Source organism: Cibotium barometz, chromosome 53, assembly GCF_041138505.1.
Source record: "Cibotium barometz isolate CiBa-2024 chromosome 53, ASM4113850v1, whole genome shotgun sequence".
Lineage (NCBI taxonomy): Eukaryota > Viridiplantae > Streptophyta > Polypodiopsida > Cyatheales > Cibotiaceae > Cibotium > Cibotium barometz.
The window spans coordinates 12931696-12957445 of record NC_141098.1 but is presented as its reverse complement, the minus strand read 5'-3'; the positions used below and the strand labels follow the sequence as shown (position 1 = coordinate 12957445).

Sequence of the window (25750 nt, the reverse complement as noted above, 5' to 3'; positions counted from 1 at the left end):
CAAGAAAACCATTAAAGTTGATGAAGCTTTTTCTTGCTCACATATTCAAGCATCACGGTATATGCCTAAGTCCATCATTGGGGATAGAGATCCCAGGACTACGAGCCGATTTTGGAGGGCTTTATTTGATAACATGGGCACTAAGCTTGAGTTTTCATCAGCTTATCACCCCCAAACGAATGGCCAAAGTGAAGCTGCGAATTCAGCGGTGTTGGATTTGTTTAAGTGTTATGTGGCAAATCAATAGAGTGCATGGGAGAAGTATCTTCCACTTGTAGAGTTTGCCTACAATAACACAATACATGCCTCCTCGGGAAAGGCCCCGTTTGAGACTATTTATGGCAGAGTGGTATTGCTACCCATCCTTCGTACAAAGGATGAGATTTTTGTAGCTGATAAGTATGTGTGTGAATTGGATGTAGCCTTTGCTCAGGTGCGGACAGCCATTGCAAGGTCACAAGACAAGCATAAGAGGGCTGCTGACAAGCATAGAAGGGACATACAAGTCAAGGAAGGTGATTGGGTATTGCTGAAATTTGTGAAAGCTAGGCTTTGGAAGAGGCTAGGATGAGAGGGATCATATCCAAAGCTTTCTACTCGATATTATGGACCCTTCAAAGTGGTTGACAAGATCAATGAAGTGTCCTTCAAGCTTGCTTTACCCAGCCATTGGAAGATTCACAATGCTTTTCATGTGAGTCTTTTTGCGGAAGTATGTGGGGCCAGATCCAGAGGAGCCTGTCACACAGAAGATCCGCCAAAAGTTGAGATGAGCTTGAGGAGATCCTTCAGCCAAAGCAGATTGTATTTCACAAGGAGAGAAAGTTACCACATGGAAAGCTTTCTAGGAGATACCTTGTGAAATTTCAAAATTATTTGCCAATTGATGCAAAGTGGGTAGACGAGGATTATTTTGTTGCCTACCCTCAGCTTTTGCAAGCATATCTTGAGGCTTTTCAGTTGAGGACAATTGTTTAGTAGCCCGGAGAGATGTCACCATTTGGTCCATCTCTATTTCTAGAGCCACTTCTATGGGATTGTCAATCCATCTCTATTTCTGGAGCCACTTCTATGGGACTGTCAATCCATAGAGCGGCCAAATTTGTGCCATGTTCACATGGGGCTAGACTAGTGTCCCATGTGAAAGGGCCAGTCTTTTGGTGTCACATGGATGGGAGCCAGATTCGTGCCACCGTGTGTGACCAGTACTACGTCACATGGACGGGAACCAGTTTTATGCCACCCGTGTGTGACCTGCTTCGTGCTGCAGGAACTTTCTGTACAAGTTTCATGAAAGGAAAATTTCGTCCATTACATGTACACATGCATTTATGACTGCATGCATAAACTTGTTTTTGCATGATTTGTTTGCATGTGTTTGCATGTTTTACCGTGCTAGTGCATTGGACGGGGACGCCCCCAGTGTACCGTGGGAGTGCTGCTTAGTGACACGTTGGTGTGGCGTGTGAACAGGTGGTAAGTATTACCATTTTGCCCCTTTTAAAAATGTAAAATCCATAAGCTATGGTAACTTTATTGTTTATAAGCTAATGTGTTCAAACACATTTAAAAGGTTATGGAGATATGTCACGCTCCACCTTATGCTGGTCATAGAGGTATTTTACCTATGACACGCATGATCGAAAGATATTTCTTTTGGCCAAGCATGCGTAAAGACATTGAGGCATATGTACGCACATGTATTACTTGCCAAAAGGTGAAATTTGATAGGCAAAAGCCTCCAAGTTTTCTTCAGCCATTGCCTATTCTCTCGCAGACATGGAAAAGCATTACTATGGACTTCATAATGGATTTGCCTAAATCCCAACGTGGGAATGATGCTATTTGGACCATTGTGGACAGGTTTAGCAAGCAAGCTAACGGGAATGATGCTATTTGGACCATTGTGGACAGGTGTAGCAAGCAAGCTAACTTCTTGCCTGTCAAGAAAACCATTAAAGTTGATCATATGGTGAAGCTTTTTCTTGCTTTTTGTACAAGTTTCATGAAAGGGAGATTTCGTCCATTACATGTGCACATGCATTTATGACTACATGCATAAACTTGTTTTTGCATGACTTGTTTGCGTGTGTTTGCCTGTTATGCCGTGCCAGTACACTGGACGAGGACGCCCCAAATGTACCTTGGAGTGATGTTTGTTGACTCGCTGATGTGGCGTGTGAACAGGTGGTAAGTATTACCATTTTTTCCTTTTTAAAATATAAAATTTATGACTTATGGCCAACTTTAATATTTATAAGCCAATGTGTTCACACATTTAAATTAGGGGCTGGACATTATCTTTGTAGGGTGCCTACCATGAGCATTTTAAATAATCCTTAATATTGTGAAAACCCTTAGAAAATCTTTGGATAAACTTTTACATGAGTTACTTAAGTAATTTTTCACACGTGGGAAAGCTGGCTGCAATTCTCTCTTCATTGCCTGCTATCTCCCTCATTCTCTCCATCGCCTGCTTCTCTAAGGGCTAAATTTCTGCATTTTTCTCCATCGCTTGCTTCTCCATGGACTGTACCTGCTGCTCAACCTCACACATGTGCTAAAAACTGGACTGTAACTGCTTCTCCATGAACTATACATGGAGCTGAATCTCACACGTGTGTTGAATCTGGACTGTACTTGCCTGTACCTGGACACGTGTGCTGAATCTGGACTATACGTGCATGTACCTGCTACTGAATTTCACACATGTGTTGAATCTAGATTGTACCTACCTGTACCTGCTGTTGAATTTCACACGTGTGCTAAATCTGGACTGTACCTGCTGAATCTGGACTATATCTGCTGAATTGTACTTATTGTACCAGGTGCCCTCATGTTTTCTCATTTGTGTAAATCTAAAATTTATTAAATTAAATTCAGAGAATTCTTTAAGTTTTGTGCAGAGCAAGAGCAAAGCATGTTTATACATTAACCATGCCCAAGAAGTTTTCCTGGTGTGGTTAGTATTTCCCTGTGTGGTGGTGCTAACCGTGCCTTCAGAGCTTCTGAGAGCCAGTGAAGGTTAGACACACTAGGGAATCTAGGAGTAAAGCTATTTGGGAGAACCAGGCCATGTTCCCTCCGCAGTGTACCCCATGGCCTGTGTTAGTACGGGCATGCCTGTTGGTGCACAATCCCGGAATACCAGTGAAAGGCAGGTGTGCACCCAGTGAAGGTGGGAATGATCCTGTGATTTGAGACTTCCCCGACCAACACATCTTCATCTTTGTTTGAGTTGTATTCACTCCTTGTGTGGAGAAATCTGACCTTTTTGGCCCGTGACACTTGTCCAAATAAATACTCCAAGAAATACAAATGTATTGAGGGGGGTGGGGGTGGGGGGGGCTTTCCGGCCCCAGTGCTGGTGTCATGTGTATTTTGGTATTTTTGATAGAATGTGTAGCGGAAGAAGGGAAAATGGAAGCACAGGAGAGAGAAGATGGAGAGGAAACACAGGTGAGAACTTGCTCTCAATATCATCATCCAAAAGGAATACATGTCCCCAGCAAGAAGGGAGAAGGGACTGCAGCTAGACAAGCTAGGCAAGCAATGAGATATAAGGGAGGCATGCCGGCTATATATACACCTACATGAAGGTAGCCGACTAGAGCTAAAATACCTACACGATTAGGAAAATACCAAGGATCATAATATGGGGAATAAATATGGGTAAAATATATGTGAGGGTTGACCAGCCCCTCTGACTAACATGGTCAGCCCTAGAGGCTAAATAGGACACCAAATAAGAAGCCAGCAAGTAGGGGATGATGTCTAACACCCCCTCTCAGCACCGGATGCAGAGTGAACTCCAAGAAGCCAAAGACGTCGTCCTCGATCAAAGATGAAAGACTGCAGAAACAGGTACCAAGAAAGCTCAACAAGCAATCTCCTCAGCAACTCAACTACAAAAGCAACATAACAAGCTGCCAAGTACACCGCTCCTTTGGAAGAAAACAACCATGTAGACTGCGATGTACTACTCCAAATAATGGTTCCAAACCCAAGTGTAAGAGAACACTCCCCGAAGTCGAATTCGTGTATCCAGCCTGGAGAAGCTATGAAAAACCTCATAACCAACCAAGATCAGATCCTGTAGATAATCAATCCTGGGAGAAGCAAGATGCTCCTCACTGGAACCCTAAAAAAAATAGTCAATCTGCTCCAACTCTGTACCAAGTGTAGCCAAATGCTGTACAAAAGTATCCTCTGAAAAGATCGGCATCGTAAGATGTAAAGACTGTAGAAAAGATGGGGTCCATCTGCTCAAACTCTGTACCATGAGTTGCCCAATGCTGTACGTAAGTACACGCCATTGAGGTGGGCATCGCAAGATGAAAGGACTCCACATCTGCCTCTGAAAAAAGATGTCGTCGAATTGGTACAAGCCCAACCTAATTCTGATCCAAATCCAAAAAACTCTGGAAGTACCACTGTGTCCTAGGCACGGTTAGCAACCACAGATCCAAAGCATCCCACCGGCTCCAAAAAACCATCCTCCAAAACAACAAACCTACAGAACTGGCAGGGGGAGGGGCATCCTCACAAGCATCACAAATAGAGACAGAGGTAGACTCCTCACAATGAGGAAGGGAAGCAGGAATATAAACTGCAGTGGTAACAAAGTCCTCGAAAGCATCACGGATAGCAGAAGACTATTCCAGAAGTAGAACCAGATCCCAAGAATCAGCAACAAATAAAGGATCCATGTGAAAGGATCACACAGCAAAGGACAAAACACCCTCCTTGTTCTACAAACATTGCAAAGAACACAAGCTCGGACAAAATAAACTCTGCTCAGGATCTTTGAAAAGATCACTACTCTCCTCCAAAATCTGTAAACTCCTGTCATCACAGAAGAAAGTCTCCACAGATACAACACAGCTCAGGAAATTGATCCTCAAGTGAAGTAGCTGGAGATAGGCCCCCTCTGAGTCTAGAAAAACTCCTGTGGGAAGCAAAACGCAACCAAAATCTAGCAAAAAAATAGCACTCCACTGCCAACAGAAGGCAAGGAACATGTAGAAACTGGGAAACCGTGTAGGCCAGGAACAAAACACAAGTATAGATGCTCCAAAATCAGCAAATCGCTGACTGAAATCTGAAATTCACAATCCTCCTCAAGTACCAAGCTGCCTCCAAAGCCACAATCCAAACAAGAAACCCCCTTTGCAAGTGATCTGTGTCCACTGGAGAAGAAAACGCAGCAAAACAAGGGCTACAAACCTGAAAATTCAGGGCAGCCAGTGTCCACACCTCCTATGAGGAAAAACGAAGAGAAGGTACCTTCGGGTCCAACAGATGAAGCCAAAGTGAAGGTAGAGCCACCACCAAGATCGGTTCAGAAAAACGCAGCAACCATGGCTACAAATCTGAAAACGCAAAGGCATTAGGGGCTGTAGAACAGGCTGAATATGGAAACGCTGAAGCCTCAGATCAAGAACTGCTGCAGAGAACAAGTACAATCAGGGGGAAGGAGGGATGGCACAAGATAACCAAAAGGGACGGGGCAAAAGGGAGCCCACAGAGCTCCAAGATCAGGGCGAGGGAAAGCAAGCCCACACAGGCGAGAAACACAGCCTGTTGGGACAGTTATGTTGCTGTCCAGACCTTTTAAAAAAACGCCTGAGAACCCTAGAAGGTGCCGCCAAGAAGAGCAGGTATGCTGTCCATGAAAAAACAAGCCCCTGTCAGGCTGCCTAGAAGCTGCCAACTGACGCCCTGATGAGGAGGAACTGCAGCCCACTCAAAGAGGGATGAATCAACCCTTGAAAAGCTTCAACGCAAGCTTCAAAGCAAAAAAATGCAGATCTGTCCATAGGCAAAAAAAACACATAATTGAAGAGGTAGAGGAGGGAGCATCTAACGCTGACAATCACCAGCGCTCTGATACCATGATAGAATGTGCAGTGGAAGAAGGGAAAGTGGAAACACAGGAGAGAGAGTGAGAGAGAGAGAGATGGAGAGGAAACATAGGTGAGAACCTACTCTCAATATCATCATCCAAAAGGAATACATGTCCCGAGCAAGAGGGGAGAACCTCGTATGTAGGCAAGCAATGAGATATGAGGGAGGCATGCCGGCTATATATACACCTACATGAAGGCAGCCGACTGGAGCTAAAATACCTACACGACTGGGAAAATACCCAGGATCATAAAATGGGGAATAAATATGGGTAAAATATAGTGAGGGGTAACCAGCCCCTCTGACTAACATGGTCAGCCCTAGAGGCTAAATAGGACACCAAATAGGAAGCCAGCAAGTAGGGGATGATGTCTAACAATTTCCAGTATTTATGTTGCTAATGCTGTTTCCATTGTTTTTAGTTAAGTGTTATAAATATGTGTATATTGTCTTCTGATCTTAGGCCTCCTGTAGGGAGCCGTCACACGTGGCACGAAACCCAGTGTTTCATGGACATACTAAGCACATCAAGACTCATTATCATTATGTCAGAGAGAGGATACATGCACGGGAGATCACACTATCTTACTGCTCTACACAGGACAGAGTTGCAAATGTGTTCAGGAAGGCATTGCCTCAAGAGAAGTTTGAAGCTTTCCGCAAAGCTTTGGGCTTACTCTCCTACAGAGAGTGATTTGTTACCCACCTTCTGCAGGTTTACATTACCACTACGGGGGGGATTTATTGGCATATATGAACATGGGCTAACCAAGGGCACTTCTTCCCTTTGGGTTTTTCCCCTTGTAGATCTAGTGTGAAAGGACACCTTCTCCTTTAGTTGTATTATGATATTATGGAGTTGACCTTCTAACTCCACACATTCCAATGCAATCTATTCTTTGCATCTCTCATCATCTTGTGTGTGTCTATTTGTGAGTGTGTTGTTGTTGTGATGCAATCTATTCTTTGCATCTCTCATCATCTTGTGTGTGTCTATTTGTGAGTGTGTTGTTGTTGTGCCTAACCCTAATTCAGTTCCTACAACTCCCCTCTTGGGCCACCAAAACCAAAACGCGAGCAAGCTTGAAAAAAAACGGTCTGGACGAGACACACTTTATGGAGAAGTTTCAAGGTTTCGCAGAAACATTTCACCAGTCTCAAAATCACGAAAAGCGTTTTTTTGTGACTATGTGTGGGACCCAACATTTGGTTTGCCAGTAATGCTCACCGGAAAGGGGCTTGTACAAGATGTCAATGCTTATGTGAAAGCTTTCTCATGAGGTTGGTGGTAACTTAAGTCTTAGGAAGCTTGTATGTGAAATTGGGGGCTAACATTCAATGGTTTTGTGGTGATTTCGCTTCAAATATCTCATTTCACATGAAGAATTTTGATATGTAATATTATGTATTGGGTGTGAGAATGAGTAGAGTGTTATGTTATGTATGGATGAAAAATACATTGGTATCGAAAATAATGCTAATGCTTTATGTAATAAGTGATGAATCATCAAATGGGAATGTGTTCTATGTCTAAATTAGTGATTATTGCATGTTGAAAGTCTCTCCTTAGTTCACATAGGACTTCTAGAAGGATTCTTCTCTATTATGCATACTTCCACACTACTCCACATGCTCTCCACATGCCATCCACAAGATCCACAAGCTTGGCATGTGTTTGCTATCTTATTATAATAGAGTTACCAAGCCATATAGACATAAGGCGCATTTCTATTTTATGACTCATCACTAATTACATAAAGCATTAGCATTATTTTCCACACCAATGTATTTATTATCCATACATAATTACATTATTTTCCACACCATTGTATTTATCATCCATACATAATGTAACGCTCCACTCATTCTCACACCTGTACATAAGGGGGCCTTTATGTGGACTCAATATGGAGTTAGACCTTATCTCCCATGTCAAGGATTTCTTGATTAAATGAATCAAAGAGACACATGTCAAAAGTAGCCAAGAAGGATAAGTAATGGTGACATCCAGGCTTATGCAAGCTTAGGTTAAATGCTTCTACTATTGCCCATTGTAGTTTGTGAGGGCATGGTGAGAAAGCTTCTATAAAAGGATCCCTCTTGCTCTCTCTCATTCACCATTCATGATGAACATTGAAAAGATGCAGGGGGGAAGAGAGCTTGAGCTCTTGCAAGCACACACACACACTCACAAAACCCTAATAGAGAACACACAAGGTGAGAGGCTGAAAATCTTCTTCTTCTCTACTCAACACTCAACACACCATATACAAGAATAAGAGTACACACAATATGAAAGGTACTCAACCAAATACATACACGAGTTCTCTATAGTGTGAACCCGACTAAATGAGCTGGCGCTATAACTATGCCAGTCTCTAGAGTGGCTGTCACACAGCCTGTCATCCCACTGGCCGCATATCACCCAAGATCTCACCAACCATGCCAGTGGTGTAAGTGCGGGGCCTATCCCCCAAGCGGGTCATCAGTGTCCACCGCCTCACTAGAGCTCGATATCTCAACACTCCCCCTCGAGCTCAACTCCATCTCATGTACACCAAGCGAAGCCCTGAATCTGCGGAGCTTCTCTGTACCCAATGCTTTGGTGAAGATGTCAGCTACCTGATCCTCTGTGCTGACATAAACAAGGTCAAGGTCTCCTGCCAAGACCTTCTCTCTGACAAAGTGGTAGTGGACCTCTATGTGCTTCGTACGAGCATGAAAGACTGGGTTCCTGGCCAACTGTATACTACTAATGTTGTCACAGAAAATGACAACTTGTCTATCCACTGATAGACGCAAATCTGCAAGTAGCTTTCTCAACCAAGCTACCTCACATGCTGCCATAGCAGCTCCTCTGTACTCGGCCTCCGTACTCGATAGAGCAACCGTAGGCTGCTTCTTGCTGCTCCAAGTCACAGCAGCACTCCCCAAAGAAAACATGAATCCACTGGTAGATCTTCTGTCTGAGATACTACCAGCCCAATCAGCATCTGTGTACCCATGTACACATATCTCTGTCCCAGTCTCATAGAATAGTCCACAATGCAAAGTAGACCTCACATACCTCAGTATGCGTCTCACTGCATCCAAATGCGGTTTCCGTGGAACCTGCATAAACTGACTCACCAACCCAACAGCATAGCTCAGATCTGGTCTGGTGATCGTCATGTAGATCAAACTTCCTACTATGCTCCTGTACATAGTAGGATCCTCCAAGATCTCGCCTGAATCTGCACTCAACTTGCCATTCTGATCCAATGGCACAGAAATAGGCTTACAGCCTGTCATACCATACTTGGACAACATGTCCAAGCCATACTGTCTCTACAGTAATCCAATACCATGTGGTGACCTAATCACCTCAATGCCCAAGAAATATCTGAGCTCCCCCAGATCCTTCATCTCAAACTTCTGTCTAAGCAAGATCTTTACATCAAAGATCTCTGCATCATGGTCCCCCGTAATGATCAAGTCATCTACATAGATGACAACAAGCACAACTCCTCTATCACCATGTCTCACATACAATGAGAAATCTGCATTGGCTACATGAAAGCCAATAGTGACAAGATATTCAGAAATCTTGTCAGACCATGCTCTTGGTGCTTGCTTTAAGCCATACAAGGCTTTCTTCAACCTGCAAACATGCTCGGGGTGACCCACATCCTCATAACCAGGTGGCTGCAACATATACACCTCTTCTTGCAAATCCCCATGCAAGAATGCATTCTTTACATCCATCTGATGTAAAGACCATTGCTTTGACGCAGCCACTGCTATCACAACTCTCACCGTTGCCATCTTGGCAACTGGGCTGAAAGTTTCCTCATAATCAATCCCATATGTCTGCGCATATCCTTTGGCTACCAATCTAGCCTTGTACCTGTTTATGCTTCCATCACTGTTATGTTTAACTTTGTACACCCACTTGCATCCAATGGCTTTCTTGCCTTCAGGCAATTGCACTAAATCCCAAGTTTCATTTCCATATAGTGCATCCATCTCCTCATCCATAGCTTTCTCCCAACACACATTTCCAACAGCCTCATCAATGCATGTGGGCTCAACAACCTGCACAACCTTTGCCATATATGCATAGTGATGTGCCACATAACCATCATATGTAAATCTCTGCACAAGGTTCTTCACTCTCCCTGATCTTCGCAGCTTTTCATTCATGGCTTCCATAGCCTTCTTTACACCAGGTGTTCTCATAGCTGGGATCCCAAGCTCCTCATCAAGGCTCATATCTGAGCCACTAGACTCTCCATCAACATGAGAATGCCCTGCAGAAATGTCAGGCATACCAAGGGGCTCAACCACTTTCTCTTTTCCTTTACGTGATGTACTAATCACATTTGCAGGGCTGGTATTATGACGCAGCCTGCCACTCCATGGTCTATCAACAGACCCACTAGATGAGGACTCTCCTGGTCCACTCAAAGACTGTGATTGCTGACCTGCATTCTGTGCAACCACACTTCCACTCAAATCAGCCCCAACAGCTTCCTTTTCAGCAGCATACCAGCTGCTCATCTCATCAAAGACAACATCCCTGCTTACCCTCAACTCACGTGTAGCAGGGTTATAACACCTGTATCCCTTTTGCTCAAGGGAATATCCAATAAACACACATTTTTCAGCTTTCGGATCCATCTTGGTTCTCAGCTCATCTGGCACATGCACATATGCAATGCATCCAAAAACTTTCAGATGAGATAAATCTGATTTTCTGCCAGTTAACCTCTCCTCTGGAGTTACATCATGTATGGCTGCAGTTGGAGTCCTGTTCATGATGTATACTGCTGTAGAAACAGCCTCAGCCCAATAGCAATGCGGCATATTTTTCTCTTCCATCAATGCCCGCGCAATCTCAGCAATGTGCCTGTTTTTCCACTCAGCAACTCCATTTTGCTGCGGAGTGTATCTGCATGTATACTGTCTCCGAATTCCATTCTTCTTCAAAAATTCAGAGAACTCATTGGAGAAGTATTCTCCCCCTCCATCTGACCTTAGGCACTTGACATATTTTCCTGTAATTTTGTGGACAACAAGATAAGGTACTTTCTTGGCTCGAAGGGTGCACTATTAAGAGATCCTATGTATCACGTGTGTTCCAGGAGTATTTAATAAACCCCTTATACTTACATACTTTTGTGAACAAAATGACCCCTTTCTTGGCTCGAAGGGTGCACTATTAAGAGATCCTATGTATCACGTGTGTTCCAGAAGTATTTAATAAACCCCTTATACTTACATACTTTTGTGAACAAAATGACCCCTTTTTCTTCATAAACTTATGGTTTTTTTTTCAAAATTGGTCTAAAAACCCCCTCCTGTAAATGTAATTTTGTAACTTTAGTAAATTTTTCAACCAAAACTCTGAAATTCTGAAAGTGAGTGAAAACCTCACTCTTCTCCTTCATGAAATATACCCACACTTTCCTTGTGTGGTCATCAATGAAAGTGACATAGTACCTGCAGCCTCCCATAGACACGGTCTTCGTAGGACCCCATACATCTGAATGCACAACATCTAGTGCATTTCTGCTCACATATCTATTACGTGGAAACACATGCTTTGTTTGCTTCCCAAATTGGCATGCTTCACATATTTTCTGCATACCTTCCACTTTAAATTTTGGCAGCCCTGTCACAATTCCTTTCGTTTGCATAGACTTCAATCTCTGCACATTTACATGTCCAATTCTTTTATGCCATATGTCTGTGTCTGCAACAACTCCTGAACCATTTGCAAACATCGCAGCACTCATTTCAGGCATGTCTACATCCAACGTAAACATTCTGCCCACTCTGTTGCCTTTTGCAACCAACCTGCACTTGTCTTTAAAGTCTTCGACATAACACCCATCAGGGTTAAACCTAACCTGCAAACCCTGCTCAATCATCTGGCCAACTGAAACCAGATTCTTTGTTATGTTCGGTACATGAAGTACATCTGCAAGGTACTTCACTTTGCCATCCTGCATAGATAATGGCACATCTCCAACGTGTGCGATTGGATGAGCAGTGTCATCCCCTGTTTCCACAAAACCTGGTCTTTCCGGGTTTTTCATCTCCTTGAACCACTCCCCATGACTCGTCATGTGGTTCGAAGCGCCTGAATCCACATACCATACATTATCTTTTTGTGCTGCATCAACATTTTCAGACATGGCATTCACGACATGCTGCATAACAAACAACCTCTCATTATCCTCATTATTTCTGCTTGAGGATGCATAGTTGTTTTGCTGCACTTTCCCATTTTGCATGTCAGCCTGCTTCTTATAACATTCTGACTGTACATGTCCAGGCTTACCACAATAATAGCATTCACGTGCATCATTATATTGCCTTTGCCAATTTCCACGGCCTCTTTGACTCCCCCTGCCTCTGAATCTGCCTCTTCCACCTGCGTGTTGTTGTTGTTGTTGATTCTGGGACTGTTGTTGTTGTTGCTGCTGCTGCTGCTGCTGCTGGCCATAATTCTGATTACCTGTTCGGCCATCTCCTTGACCGCGTCCACGGCCTCCTCTACCTCGTCCTCTTCCTGAACTCGTGTAGAAGGCCTGTTGCTCTGAACTGTTTTTACTTTGTGAAGACTGTTGGTCTTCACCCAAGTTCTTCTCTTCGATAATCAGCATAGACACCAAGTCTGTAAAGTTGGGAATGTTTTCCCGAGTCTGAATAGACGTCTTGAACGCCTTGTATTGTGGCCCGAGACCACGTAGACAGACTTCCACCTTGTCATCATCATCTACTGACACACCAATAGATGCAAGGGATTCCACAATACCCTTTATCTTCAGCGCATAGTCATTTACAGGCATGCTCTTTTTCTCCACAGTATGAAGTTCATTCTTCAACTGTATCTTACGTGCCTTGGTATTTGTTTCATAGAGCTTTACCAAGGTGTCCCACGCCTCCTTGGGGGACTTGGCATCCTGAATGTGCCCAATCATGGTGTCCTGTATACTAATGGAAAGCCAATACATAACCTTCCTGGCTCCCTGGTTCCAGTCTTTAAACTCTTTCACATCTGCAGCAGTCGGATTTATATCCGGTATCTCCGGTGCCTCTTCATGCTCACCTTCTATGTAGTCCCAATAGCCTTTTCCCATCAGGAAATTCGTCAACCTGAACCTCCAAGCATGGAAGTTATTCTTATCCAGCTTCTCAGCCACAATCTGTGTTATGCTATCATTAGACATCTTGCCAAACACACAATTTTACCAGAAACTGCACTCTGGTTTTTCTGCACAAATGCTGTATTTTCTGCACAGCGGTACTGCAGTCCACTCAAATGTCACAACCAGTGACTTCAATGTGCATACATACACCCAATGGCAACTGTAGACCTCTTTGCAGCACCCACAGTGTCTGCACAGTCAATCTGTCTTCCTGCAGTTCTTAAAACAGAGTTCTGCAGAGAATCGATGACTTACCCGCAGTGCTCGAAATCGCCTGCTTTCTGAAAAACGGAGGTCCAGACGCGCCCGAAACGCGTTTTCGGCCCGGAAATTTCAGTCCGTAGGACTATATAGTTGCCCTATAGCTTCACTCCCGCGAAGAAAGTTCCTCAATCGGAGATCGTTTGCCGGTGCCTCCCGTAAAGCTCCCGACAAGGGTGTAGTCACCAACACAATAGGGAAGAGTAGTTGCAGCTCTTACCCTCGTACCGCTTCCTGTGGTTCTCTTGCTTGCAGCTCAGCCCTTAGCACGAACCAGGCTCTGATACCATGAAAAGATGCAGGGGGGAAGAGAGCTTGAGCTCTTGCAAGCGCACACACACACTCACAAAACCCTAATAGAGAACACACAAGGTGAGAGGCTGAAAATCTTCTTCTTCTCTACTCAACACTCAACACACCATATACAAAAATAAGAGTACACACAATATGAAAGGTACTCAACCAAATACATACACGGGTTCTCTATAGTGTGAACCCGACTAAATGAGCTGGCGCTATAACTATGCCAGTCTCTAGAATGGCTGTCACACAGCCTGTCATCCCACTGGCCGCATATCACCCAAGATCTCACCAACCATGCCAGTGGTGTAAGTGCGGGGCCTATCCCCCAGGCGGGTCATCAGTGTCCACCGCCTCACTAGAGCTCGATATCTCAACAAACATTTGATCATAACTCTGCTTAGATATAGCTTACATAGCTCATGTAGCTTAGTGTTCTCATACCTACCGTATCTTTTCTCATGCTTATTTGTTGGAATTGATTTTTAGTAATATAATCCTAGTCCACTCATGGTATAGATAGTGATATATTCTTTAGTAATCTTAATTAGATCTCTTGATATGAGTAATACTTCTGATGTGATAGCATACTCTCTCTATGACCACTTCTAGTTTGTGTTTAGTTGCATATTTACCCTCTCCTCTCTTGCACGTCAATACTTGTACACCCAACAACGTCACAAATGAGGAGCACAGGCATATAGATTTGTGAGATCGTGCAATGCCAATCCCGTAAAAACCAAGTAAGACACCGAAATGAAATACATCAAGGATGTTAGACTTGTCCGACACACCACCAAAGAAGTTTGGTCAAAATTTTGCAAGGATGTCAGACTTGTCCCACACACCTCCAAAGAAGTTTGGTCAAAATTTTGCAAGGATGTCAGACTTGTCCCACACACCTCCAAAGAAGTTCAGTCAAAATTTTGGCCTTGCATACATTCTTTACCAAAGCCAGGTGCAAAATCATAGATGCCAAACTTGGCACATATACACGGAGAGGGGGTTTATATGAGTTTAATGAGACGAGAGATTAAGGACACTCAAGTGTTAATCAGGACGGGAAATATAAATCCTAAAAGCTTGTGTGTGCTTACAAAGCTTAATAAGGTAGCTGCGTTGGGAGATTGCAGCCTAAACTTGCATATTGTGAAAGTTGTTCTAACAGGCTTGACTCGTAGGAGCTTAACAATTGAATTAATTAAAACGATCTCCACTCTCTATCGAGAGAAATATGAAGTCTCTCCAAGGTTATTCCGGAGTAACCCAATAACCTGTAGGAACACACCAGTATTGGAGAGACTCCCAATTGATAGATAGGAGCGTCAAATAAACACCCTCAAAAAGTTAGAGAAATGGGAAAGTCTACATGCTATGCTGCAATGACTTGAAGTAACCACTCCTGGTCACACCAGTACTTGAAGAAGACAGGACCTCTATCTAAGCTGGACCATCGCTTATCGTTATTGGCTCCACAGGCTGTCCATGCTCATCCGAATGGCCATTCCACATGATGGGTCCTCTCTCACTGTTTCCTTGAATTGCACGAAGGCTAGCATTTAGTGCCTCTACCTTTCCTCGAACCTTGTATCTCACCTGCACACCTCTTAACGTAGTAAAGATTCCTCTAAACTACTTTATAATGTAAAGCATGTGGCTGAAAAAAAGTGTGCACATTAATATATCAGAGATCTTATGGTCGTGTTCATTAGACTTTCAAACACTAAAGGTATGACAAGAATATTGCAGCTATGGCTACAGACAAGATCAATTACACCATGTTCTTATCTGTGAGATCCCCTTCTCCAAAACACTCTTTTCAAACAATACATATAAAGCATGTACAAATGATAACATCACAAAAAAACTCGGTTACGACATCAAACAACCAGCTGGTCAATATAACTGCAGCTCATGGAGGAACATGTCCCTGGTGAGTTGGTCTAGCAGTAAGCAGCTCATTTCTAGCCAAGGGTATGAGTTCGACTCACAAAGGACATGGTCTAGTGAACAAGACCTATAGTCTCATCCATGGGTGTCAATCATGGTGGCCTAGCAACAATGAAGGGAAGATAGATTCTTGTAGCATGCACATGACCATGTGTAAATCTTGGGTAACTTAAATGGAATAGATACCCCTCCCCCCACGGCCTCTTAGGCCAAAAGGAAAGAAATGAAAAAACATGCAATACAAAGTGGTTGGCCACTATTAAAACCATTGCCTTCAACAACCAAAAAAAGGAACAAATGCAAAGAAAGGCATTCACCTCATCGATGATTTTCCACGCTGTCCTACTCCTTTCTCTTGAGCAATAGATTCCATGATCATGGACTGATTGTCCTTGCTGAAGCCTCCTGACCAAAAGAGGTCACCCATTGTAAAAATTCCTAAGAAAGCAAGATCAGCTCTCTCAGTATAACTCTGATAATAATATATAAGTATATTTTCCTTGACATTTTGTGAGTGACATTTTGTGAGTGACATTTTGTGAGCTAACACTTTCATATAAATTTTTGGAGGCCAAGACCCAATCCATGGTAGCAAAAAACAGTCAACACCAAGTACGAGGATGCATCAAAAGAAAATTACATGATCACAAGTAAAGGCGAAGTGCTAGTGCTGCCCCTAGAGCTGGAGATGACTCCTCTACCCATGGGATTAGTGTGTATCATGAGGCAATGCTGCAATCTGAGTGGGAAGAGTATGATGAACTTACTTCTATAAGTGATTTCAAAACAGTTGACAGTGGACACGCACGCTCTTGAGTCCTGCCCAACCAACTGCCTTATGCATTGGATGCCCTCTCAAGTTCAACAAATAATGCAGTTGTCACATACGTCATCCTCAGCCATTGAATGCATGTGTCATGCTAGCTACCAATTAGGGTTAGGCTACTAGTTGGGCTTAACACTCGAGTTCTGTAGAGAATCGGCCCATAATGTGAGCCTTAATCCAAAAGACGACAAAAAAGGCTGTGTGTCTCATGTGCATGCACATGGGCATGGTAATCCCAAGCTAAATCCTTGATTTGAAACAGATAATGTTTAAAAGAAAATGTAAGTCACTAAGAACGGTCTGTAGCACCCCCCCCCTCCTGCTCTTGCTTTTGTCAAAGTTATTTAGCTTTTGCTTTTCTAACTTCAAAGCCTTGCTTTTTGGCCCTGGAGCCGCTTTTTGGTAAAGCGGCATTTAGCTTTTTGGTCCGGCTCAATCTCCTCTTGCAAGTGGTGTCCCTGGCTCGCAGTCAACCTAGTTTGACTTTTTGCTTTTTCTTGCTTTTTGACCAAAATGGATGCTTTTTCTTAATCAAACCTTATTATGGACCTTGTTTCCATGTCTTCTTCCACCTATCTGGTGTCCGGGCATGAGTTTCATCATGTGAAATAGAGCTAGGAGGGCCAAATAGTTACATTCCCTCCCTTTTATATCGCAGTTGTCTTCAACTGCTGACTGCAAGTGTTCCAAGCACATCCATATGTTCCATGTATATCCATGTGTTCCAAGTACATCATGTACCTCCATATGTTTCAAGGTACTAGCCCAATCTGGTGAGCTTGTGCATCTGGTCTTTCCCTATATCTGCGGTGTCATCTACTCATCTGGCAACATCTCAATGCCCTTTCTTTGACCAATAGCTTTGTTCTTGATGGTACTTCTTCACGGCCTGTCACATGTGTTAGATAAAATGAATGCATACTTACCTTCTGCAAAAACTAGACACAAGCTAGTCAACAAACAAGTATGCATCGTTTGCGCCTACTGGGTATTCCAGGTACTGGCCAGGTAGTCTAGAGCCTAGTGGACTATCACATGCTATAAATCCAAGCATTGTCCACACATCCAAAACAGCACACAAAGTCAAAGAAATTCAAACAGACATCAGTATGCAACGCACAAGTAATGATCCTCCTGTTCATGGATTGTCCTGTCTAGTTTTATCGGAAACCATGCTGCGCTATCTGGCTCCCGAGGGATACCACTCAGACTATCGCTCAAGGCCATCTCGTCACTAGGACCACCCGAGAGTTCGCTCAAGGCCATCGAGTCACTGGGACCGTCCGAGAATTCATCAATAGTTATCTTGGCCATCTGGTCACATTGATCGCCCAACTATGAAATCCAATTCAGTCATCTCGGCCATCTGGTCGCAAATGACCGCCTGACTGCAAAATCCAATACAATGATCTGGGCCATCTGGTCGCAATGACCGTCCAACTACGAAATCCAATAAAGTCTACTGGGCCATTTGGTCGCAATGACCGTCCAACTGTGAAATCCAATAAAGTCTTCTAGGCCATCTGGTCGCAATGATCGCCCGACTGCGAAGTCCAAGGTATCTGGCATTGTTGTCATCCAATGGGTCATCTAGCATCATTGCCTCCCATATACAAATCTCGTTCAGGCATCGTTTTCCATTCAATGGGTCTTCTAGCATCGTTGCCTCCCATATACAAATCTTGCTCCTTGGGCTTTCGAGCACCGTTGCCACCCAAACTAGAGTATGTCCAAATAACCATTATAAGCAAATTAATGATCAACTCCAGTCCAATATATATACAATGAAGAGGGATAGAGATACAATCCCTCCCTAATGAATCTGTCTTGATCACAAGACGTCTATACTGTACTTCAAATATATGTGAACAACCACTTCCTCATAAGCTCGAAGAATATCTGGATAGTCCTAGAAGTACTCCTCTGGCATCCATTCCGCATTCAATAGCAAATAACTCTGAAATTTCAAGAGGAAATTGCTAACCATTGTCTTTCCTCTTTTTCTCATAGAATGAAACATAATCTGTCACCCCTCGTGCAACCGATAACATACACGGTTGATCTTCTTGGTTTCCTGAAGAGGTCCATATACGATGATTTCCTGACTTTGGCAATCCAAAGATAGAATCCATAGCAATACTCTCCCATAGAACATTCAATGGGTGCAATAATCTTGCTAGAGTTTTGTCAATCAAACTTGACCTTCTGACAACCTTAGTAGGCCAATAGAAGTAGCTCTCCAAAGCTTGAAGTAGTCAAGGTGTCTCTATGCCCCATGTAGGGAGGAGCATGGCACTCTTCCATTACCTTGGCTTCAATTTTTTGTGTCACACATAACTTGGATTTGCATCATAAGAAAACCCCACTTGGTAACATAAAAAGTAACCAAATCTCTATTTTGCAATCTGTTCCAAAATATCTTTGAAATCCTCTTTGATATCACAAGGATCCTTCATGAAAATGAAATCCATATGGTAACCCATAGAAACCGCATGGCTCAAGGGTCTCCAAGATAATACATTTGCTCCCTGTCCCCATGTCTTCTTCCACCTGTCTGGTGTCCATGCATGGGTTTCATCATGTGAAATAGAGCTAGGAGGGCCAAATAGTTACAAAGCCTATAATAGCGGTAGAGAGCCATAACCTTGGAGTAGAGAACCACCAAGAATAGAGAGGAGTTGCCAACATGGTAGAGGCTAGTTTGCAGCAATAGAGCCTCCCCCAAATGAAGAGAGAGGGCTCCAATTTGTAGAATTGGGCCTCCCATGAGCGAAAATGGCAAGAGAAGGCTAGAATGACGAGTGGAGAGCCACACAATAGCTAAAGTGACAAGTGTGAGGCCACTTGTGTCACTTTGATCCACTTTCGAACAAGTGTGAGACACTTGTCTCACTTTGATCCACTTTCTTGCCACGTGTCCCAATCTAAGAGATGAGTCCTCCCATAACCTTTACCTTTAAAAATATTCCAACTCGTAGACCTTCTACCAAATGTGCTTTGACATGTTCCCCCATTTGCTCAACTCCAAACATAATGACACGAATAGAATTTCCATCGGAGTCGGGCTAAAATAGAAACACTACTAAATTTTAGGAGTGTGATCCTTCATATTCCAGGATAATCTCCCATTCCCAAAGCTTGTACTTTCCAAATATTTAAACATCTTGGAATCCACCAAATCCCTTTCATACTACTGTCTCAATGTAAGGCCTTGATGTTGTTCATGCTGTCGATAGTACCCATGATATTGTAAGACCATATACAAGCCTTGCTAATGCCCTAGGCTACTCTAAGTTGTTGTCCTAAACCACGGAATATATTGAAGATGCTGCGATTATGCCATGGCACGAGTGTGCACCTGACAGATAAACATTAGGGTTAGGACACTAGCCAGGCTCAAGAAAGGCTGTGTGTGTGTCACCATTTGGTTCCTTCACCAGTCTTGACCAGTGTTTCACACACACTAGGCAGAACCAAGGTGTCAACGGGGATTTTCCACAGAAGAAAGCTACAGTATTTTACTGGCATGGTTTGGCCTGAAAGATGGCCATACAGCATGAGCAACATGAGATTTTATTCATCAAAGTGACTTATATTTTTATAAGTCGGTGTGTTCACATATCATTAATGATGGGTTGGACATATTATTGTTTTTGGGCTTGGACAGGTGAACAAAAGGAGGCGTGTAGATGAAACTTGGCCAATAAGCTTTGGAAAAGCATGAAGTTGATATTTTTGGACTAAAACTTGGAGTACAAGCCAAGAAAAGCTAAAAAGTTGATATTTTTGGCAAGATAAGCTATTCTGGGCAAAAAGGGAAAAAAGCACTTCATTTAGCTAGTCGACTTCATTAAAAAAAAAAGGGGTGGGGCAGGCATGCGCTCCCATCCTCAAGGAAGGCAGTCTCCCTCTCTCTCTTTTGGACAGCCGTACAATCTCTCTCTTTTGTGTAGCCATACAGTCTCTCTCCCCTTGCGCTGGCCGTACAGGTGCTGAGGGTGGCTGTGTGCAGGCTGTACAGCAGATTGGTTGTGTTTTCTTGTGCTGTCCGTACAAACAGCAGTTGGGCTCCCTTACGCTGGCTGTACAGAGCTTCAATACATTAGCGTTTGACTTAAGCACAGACACGATAGTTGAACAGCCATACAGGCCCACACGTGGTGTGAGAAGGCCTCTTTTCTCTTGCAGATCTGGTGTGACTGCTCCCTACAAGAGACCTACAGATCGGAAGACAATATACACACATTTAGAACACTCAATCTAACTGATATTAATCAATGGAAACAACATCAGCAACACAAATACTAGAACCACTGAAAATACAAATGACACCAGCACTGGGGTCGGAAAGGACCGGCCCCCCCCCTCAACACTTTTTGTATTTCTTGGAGTATTTATATTTGTACAAGTGTCACGGGCCTGACAAGCCAAATTTATCCACAAGGGAGTGAAAACAACCAAGTAAAACTGGTTCAAGTCGATGAAGAGGTGTTGGTCGGAGTAGCCTCAAATCACAGGCTCATTCCCACCTTCACTGGGTGCACACTTGCCTTTCACTGGTCTTCCGGGACCGTGCACAAACGAGCATGCCCGTACTAACGCAGGCAACAGTGATACACCGCGGAGGGAACGTATCCCGGTTCTCCCATGTAAGCTTTGTACATGGTTTTTCCTCATACCCTCATGACCTTCACTAGCTCCTCTATAGGTGAGTGCGCGGTCAGGGCAATCATGGGAGAAACCACTACCCAATGGCCTTCTAAGGTGTATGGAACTGGAGAAGAAACTTACCTACACAAAGCTTGAAATAACAACATTTAACTTTTAATTGTTATCTGGAAATAAAATATAGAAACAAATACCTGGCATAGGTTTTAATTCAAATCTCAGCAAAGAAGATCATTTCCCTTTTTGTTGTACTACAAATGGGTCAATCAACTGCTGTAAACAAAGCAACCAGCCGGTACAAATGTGGCAGCCAACACAATTTGCAAGTACACGTGGGACAGCCAACACTTCAGGTACACGTGGGCAGCCACACTGTTTGCAGGTACAACAAGGCAGGTAACACTGTTTGCAAGTACATGTGGACAGCCAGCACTTCAGGTACACGTGGTTTGCAGGTACATCTCAGCTGAGGGAGGCGGGTACAGCAGGGCTGCAAAGCCAGTACAATACGGACAGATAAGGGGGCAAGTACAACAGCTCCTTAGGCAGGTACAACAGGCGAAAGGAAGCAGATACAGCAGGCGTGAAGGAGGTGGGTACAACAGGCGTGAAGGAGGCAAGAAAAGCCACCAACCTCACATGTGGGTATTTTCCAAAAAGGTTCCATGCAACAGCCTTTTTTTTTAAGGTTATAAAACCTTAAACCAACTTCATACTTTGGGCACCCTCATAAGCAAATGTGCAACCCCTATTTAAAATGGGTGTGAACACATTACCTTATAAATATTAAGGTTTACTCTAGTTTAGGGATTTCACCTTTTAAAAAGGCCAAAATGAAAATACTTACCACCTGTTTACATGCCACACCACCAAGTCAACAAACAGCACTCCACGATACATTGGGGGCGTCCCCGTCCAGTGTACTGGCACGGCATAACAGGCAGACACACGCAAACAAGTCATGCAAAAACAAATTTATGCATGCAAGCATAAATGCATGTGCACATATAATAGACGAAATCTCCCTTTCATGAAACTTGTACAAGAGGTTCTTGTCGGGCACAAAACTGGCGCGACAGAAATATAAAGATATGTCCTCGTCTTCCTATGGAGTGACAGTCCCATAGGTAAGACGCCATCCTGGCCATACACGGGTGGCACCAACAAGCTCCCGTCCATACAGCACGGAGCAAGTCACACACGGGTGGCACGAAACTGGTTCCCGTCCATGTGACGCAGCACTGGTCACACACGGGTGACACTAATCTAGCTCCCGTCCATGTGACACCAAAAGACTGGCCCTTTCACATGGGACACTGGCCTGGCCCCATGTGAACATGGCACAAATCTGGCCACTCTATGGAGTGACAATCCCATAGATGTGGCTCCAGAAATGGAGATAGACCAAATGGTGACATCTAGCTGATCTTGGGGATGGGGTTGAGCTTTTTCGTGGACTGTTTTGGATGAATCTGGAACAGATTTGAAGCTCTCTTTTGGGGCTGATTTGGCGCGCAGTTCGGGGCTGTTTTTGGCTCCATACCGGGCTGTTTTATGGACAGTTTATGGGCTGATTATGAGCTGGTTATGGGACTGTTTTGAGACAGTCTTTGGATGGCTTTTGGTGCTGTGTTTATATCTTGGCTCTAGATTGAGATCTGGGGAGGACCCTTAAGGTCTAGATTAGGATTTTGGGTTACTAAAGGCAACCAACACCTTGTACCTTTTTGTCCTTAAGGTCTAGATTAGGATTTTGGGTTACTAAAGGCAGCCAACACCTTGTACCTTTTTGTCCTTTATGACTATATTGAATATAGAGCCATCTCCTTCTCTCTCTCTCTCTCTCTCTCTCTCTCTCTCTCTCTCTCTCTCTCTATGTAAATTGTTCTTGCATCAAGTGTTCCTATGCACTACTTAGGGCTAAAAGAAGACTACCCAAAGCTTCCATATCCCAATTTTGTATCAGGGTTGTCCTAGGACAACCCTTAGCTTACATTTTGTGCACGTTGATTAGGGTTTCTAAAATTAGGATTTGCGTTTGAGGGATTGTAGGCCAAAATTAGGGTTTTTTGTATCTTGCACGGATTCAACCCTAGCAACAATGTTTTCAGCCATAGATTCAATGTGGAAAGTGGAAAAACCAAATTAGGGTTTTTGATTTTAGGGTTTCAGCCCATTTTTGCAAAGCTTCCGCTTGTCACAATGTGTGAGCCTTAGCCTATGGGGACTTTGGGTGTTGCTTGAGTGGATATCAAGTCTTGAAAACGTGGTGTACTATGAGGGCCTAGATCCCACAAAGGGTGTTGATTGATTAAGATAGCAAGACGGTGGTCATGGAAGTCGAAATCCGCTAAGGAGTGTTAGGTGCGCGCGCAGCTAGTGAACCCCCACACATAGAGGGCAATTTGTCTTTCAAAAATCCACCCTTGGTGGTACACATGATGTAGGAAGGGTGAAGAGTAGGATAGATGAATCCTCTACACATTCCCACTATGCACCATCATAGCATGTTTGTTCTCATCTTGAGGGTTCCACTCGTTCTCTCGTTCTAAGAGTGAATGGTCTTTTACTACAAACTGGTCCCACTCATAAGTGGCCACACCAGCCTCGGTGTGGGCTTCGGACCAAGGTTGCCACCACACAATGGCAACCTTGGCAATTAGACAAAGCAACCTTTGCCCTATTCGACCTACTAACTGTGGCAAAGTAAGTTTCAAACTACTGAATCCACAAATGTAAAGTTGACCAAGGTTGCCACCACACAATGGCAACCTTGGTAATTAGACAAAGCAACCTTTGCCCTATTCGACCTACCAACTGCGGTAAAGTAAGTTTCAAACTCCTGAATCCACAAATGTAAAGTGGAGGAATCGAGTTTACCTTCATACTTACTCAAGTGATCTTTTGCAAAAAAGGGTTAACCAAGCTCAATGCCATCCTTTGGTTGAGAGCAATAAGAAAAGCATCATGTTCTTCCCATCTTCGTCACCAGTCCTGTTCCACATGGAGTTATCTTTCGGCGTGTCTCCTCTTCAAGTCGGATTTTCTCAAGGTTGAACTTGAGAGTGCTTTCAAATTGAAGGTGAATTTGCTTATCATGCTTGCATTGCAGTCGTGTCGTCTCCATAGCAAGAACTTGCTTGAGAGATGGACCAAAAGGTTGGGGTTATGACGCAGAGGGTTGGGTTTGTGCACTACATTGTGAAGAAGTGGGCTGTGGTTGTGAAGAAGGCGGCGGAGGTGGTGATGGTTGTGAAGCCACCTGGTTGGCTGCATGGTCATCCACTACACGGGCCGCCATTGCATCCAAGAGCTGATCCAACTTTGCCTAAGGCATAACAATTTGTGGCGTCGTAGAAGTTAGCCTCCATTGGAGTTGTAGTAGTAGTATCGGTCGATATAGAGGGCACTTCACTACACTAGTGTCTCAATCTCTCTCGTCTCCTCTTGCTTGTCCATAGTGGAAGCATTTAGAATTTTTCGAAAATACAAAGAAACCATATGGAATTAATTTTCACATGTTTACCTGGAGCAAAAATTATATTATACACACATTGTTTTCATTAAAAAAACCACCTCTACACTAGGTAATCAAGCTCAAAGCTCTAGTACCGATGTAAGGAAACCAATAAGACAGATCCTCAAATGGAGTAGAGCGAGGCTTTATCCTCTTGGTTGTGGGCACCCAACTTGTCCATGGCCCTCAAATTGGGTGGCCAATAGACTGCCCAAGGCCCATTGAATGACCTTAATCCATTTCCCCCTTTTTGGGTGCTGATGCTAGTACCTAATGCAAGGGTTCACACACACCAAGACTTACACATTTGACTTCTACTTGACAATGGGCGCTCACCAATGGCCTAATCAATGCTTGGGATGACACAAAGTATTATATTACAAATATGTGCGAGACGCACATGACACTCGCCTATGCAGGACGTGCAGGACTCTGACCACCTAGGCAAGGGCTCACAAAATGCGTGGTGTCCCACCTTAGGGCCTTACACTTGAGTTGGTGTAGTATGTCCACAGCCTCCAAGTGCAAGATGCAGGTGACTTTGGTGCAAAGGAATCCAAAAATGCGTTACCAATGCAAGTAGATCACCTAGTCCAAACAGAAAATGAGTCAGTAAAGAGCTTTGAGGTGCGCTTTAAGTCATTAAGGGGTAAGTATGAGTCAGCAATTACAATGTGGTAATTGTGGAGCTGGGAAGGCCAAGGCAGAGAGGGCCAGCAAGGCTACCACCAATGCACTTGAGCATCATAAGCTGAATAGATTTTTGGCACATCTAGAGCCTCACTTAAAGTGGAAGGTATCTGGAAAGAATTAAATGAGAGTAAAGTAATGAAAATTCCGTTAAGTCCAAGTATATGCTAGTAAACGTGAGCATGAGGATGGTATGGGCAGTGGCTCAGTGATTCCCATAGTAGAAAAGCATATGAAAGAAGAAAGAAGAAGAAGAAAGGTCTTCCAAAAGTAAAATTGGACTGGCAAAATAATCTCTAGGCTAGGAAGTAAAGGATTATGGTCTGATGGTGGATTTGCATGATGTGAAGGCAGACTTCACTATACCACACTTAATTATAGTCACTCCAGCTTTAAGACACCGATTTTCAAAGGTAGCCAACTTCCAAAAGTCAA

At 43.6% G+C, this 25750-nt stretch overlaps 1 protein-coding gene across 2 annotated transcripts in view; it reads right to left on the bottom strand.

Annotated features, from left to right (window-relative positions):
- LOC147608310 (uncharacterized) overlaps positions 1 to 25750 on the bottom strand; it is a 90477-nt gene that overhangs the window by 53701 nt on the left and 11026 nt on the right. The window contains exon 2 of one of the 2 annotated variants that reach the window (XM_086789104.1): positions 15932 to 16009. The exons of the other annotated variant lie outside the window; for it this stretch is intronic. Within the exon in view, the coding sequence (XP_086645230.1) occupies positions 15932 to 16009 (78 nt within the window). The remainder of the gene's footprint in view (positions 1 to 15931; positions 16010 to 25750) is intronic. 2 annotated transcript variants of the gene reach the window in all.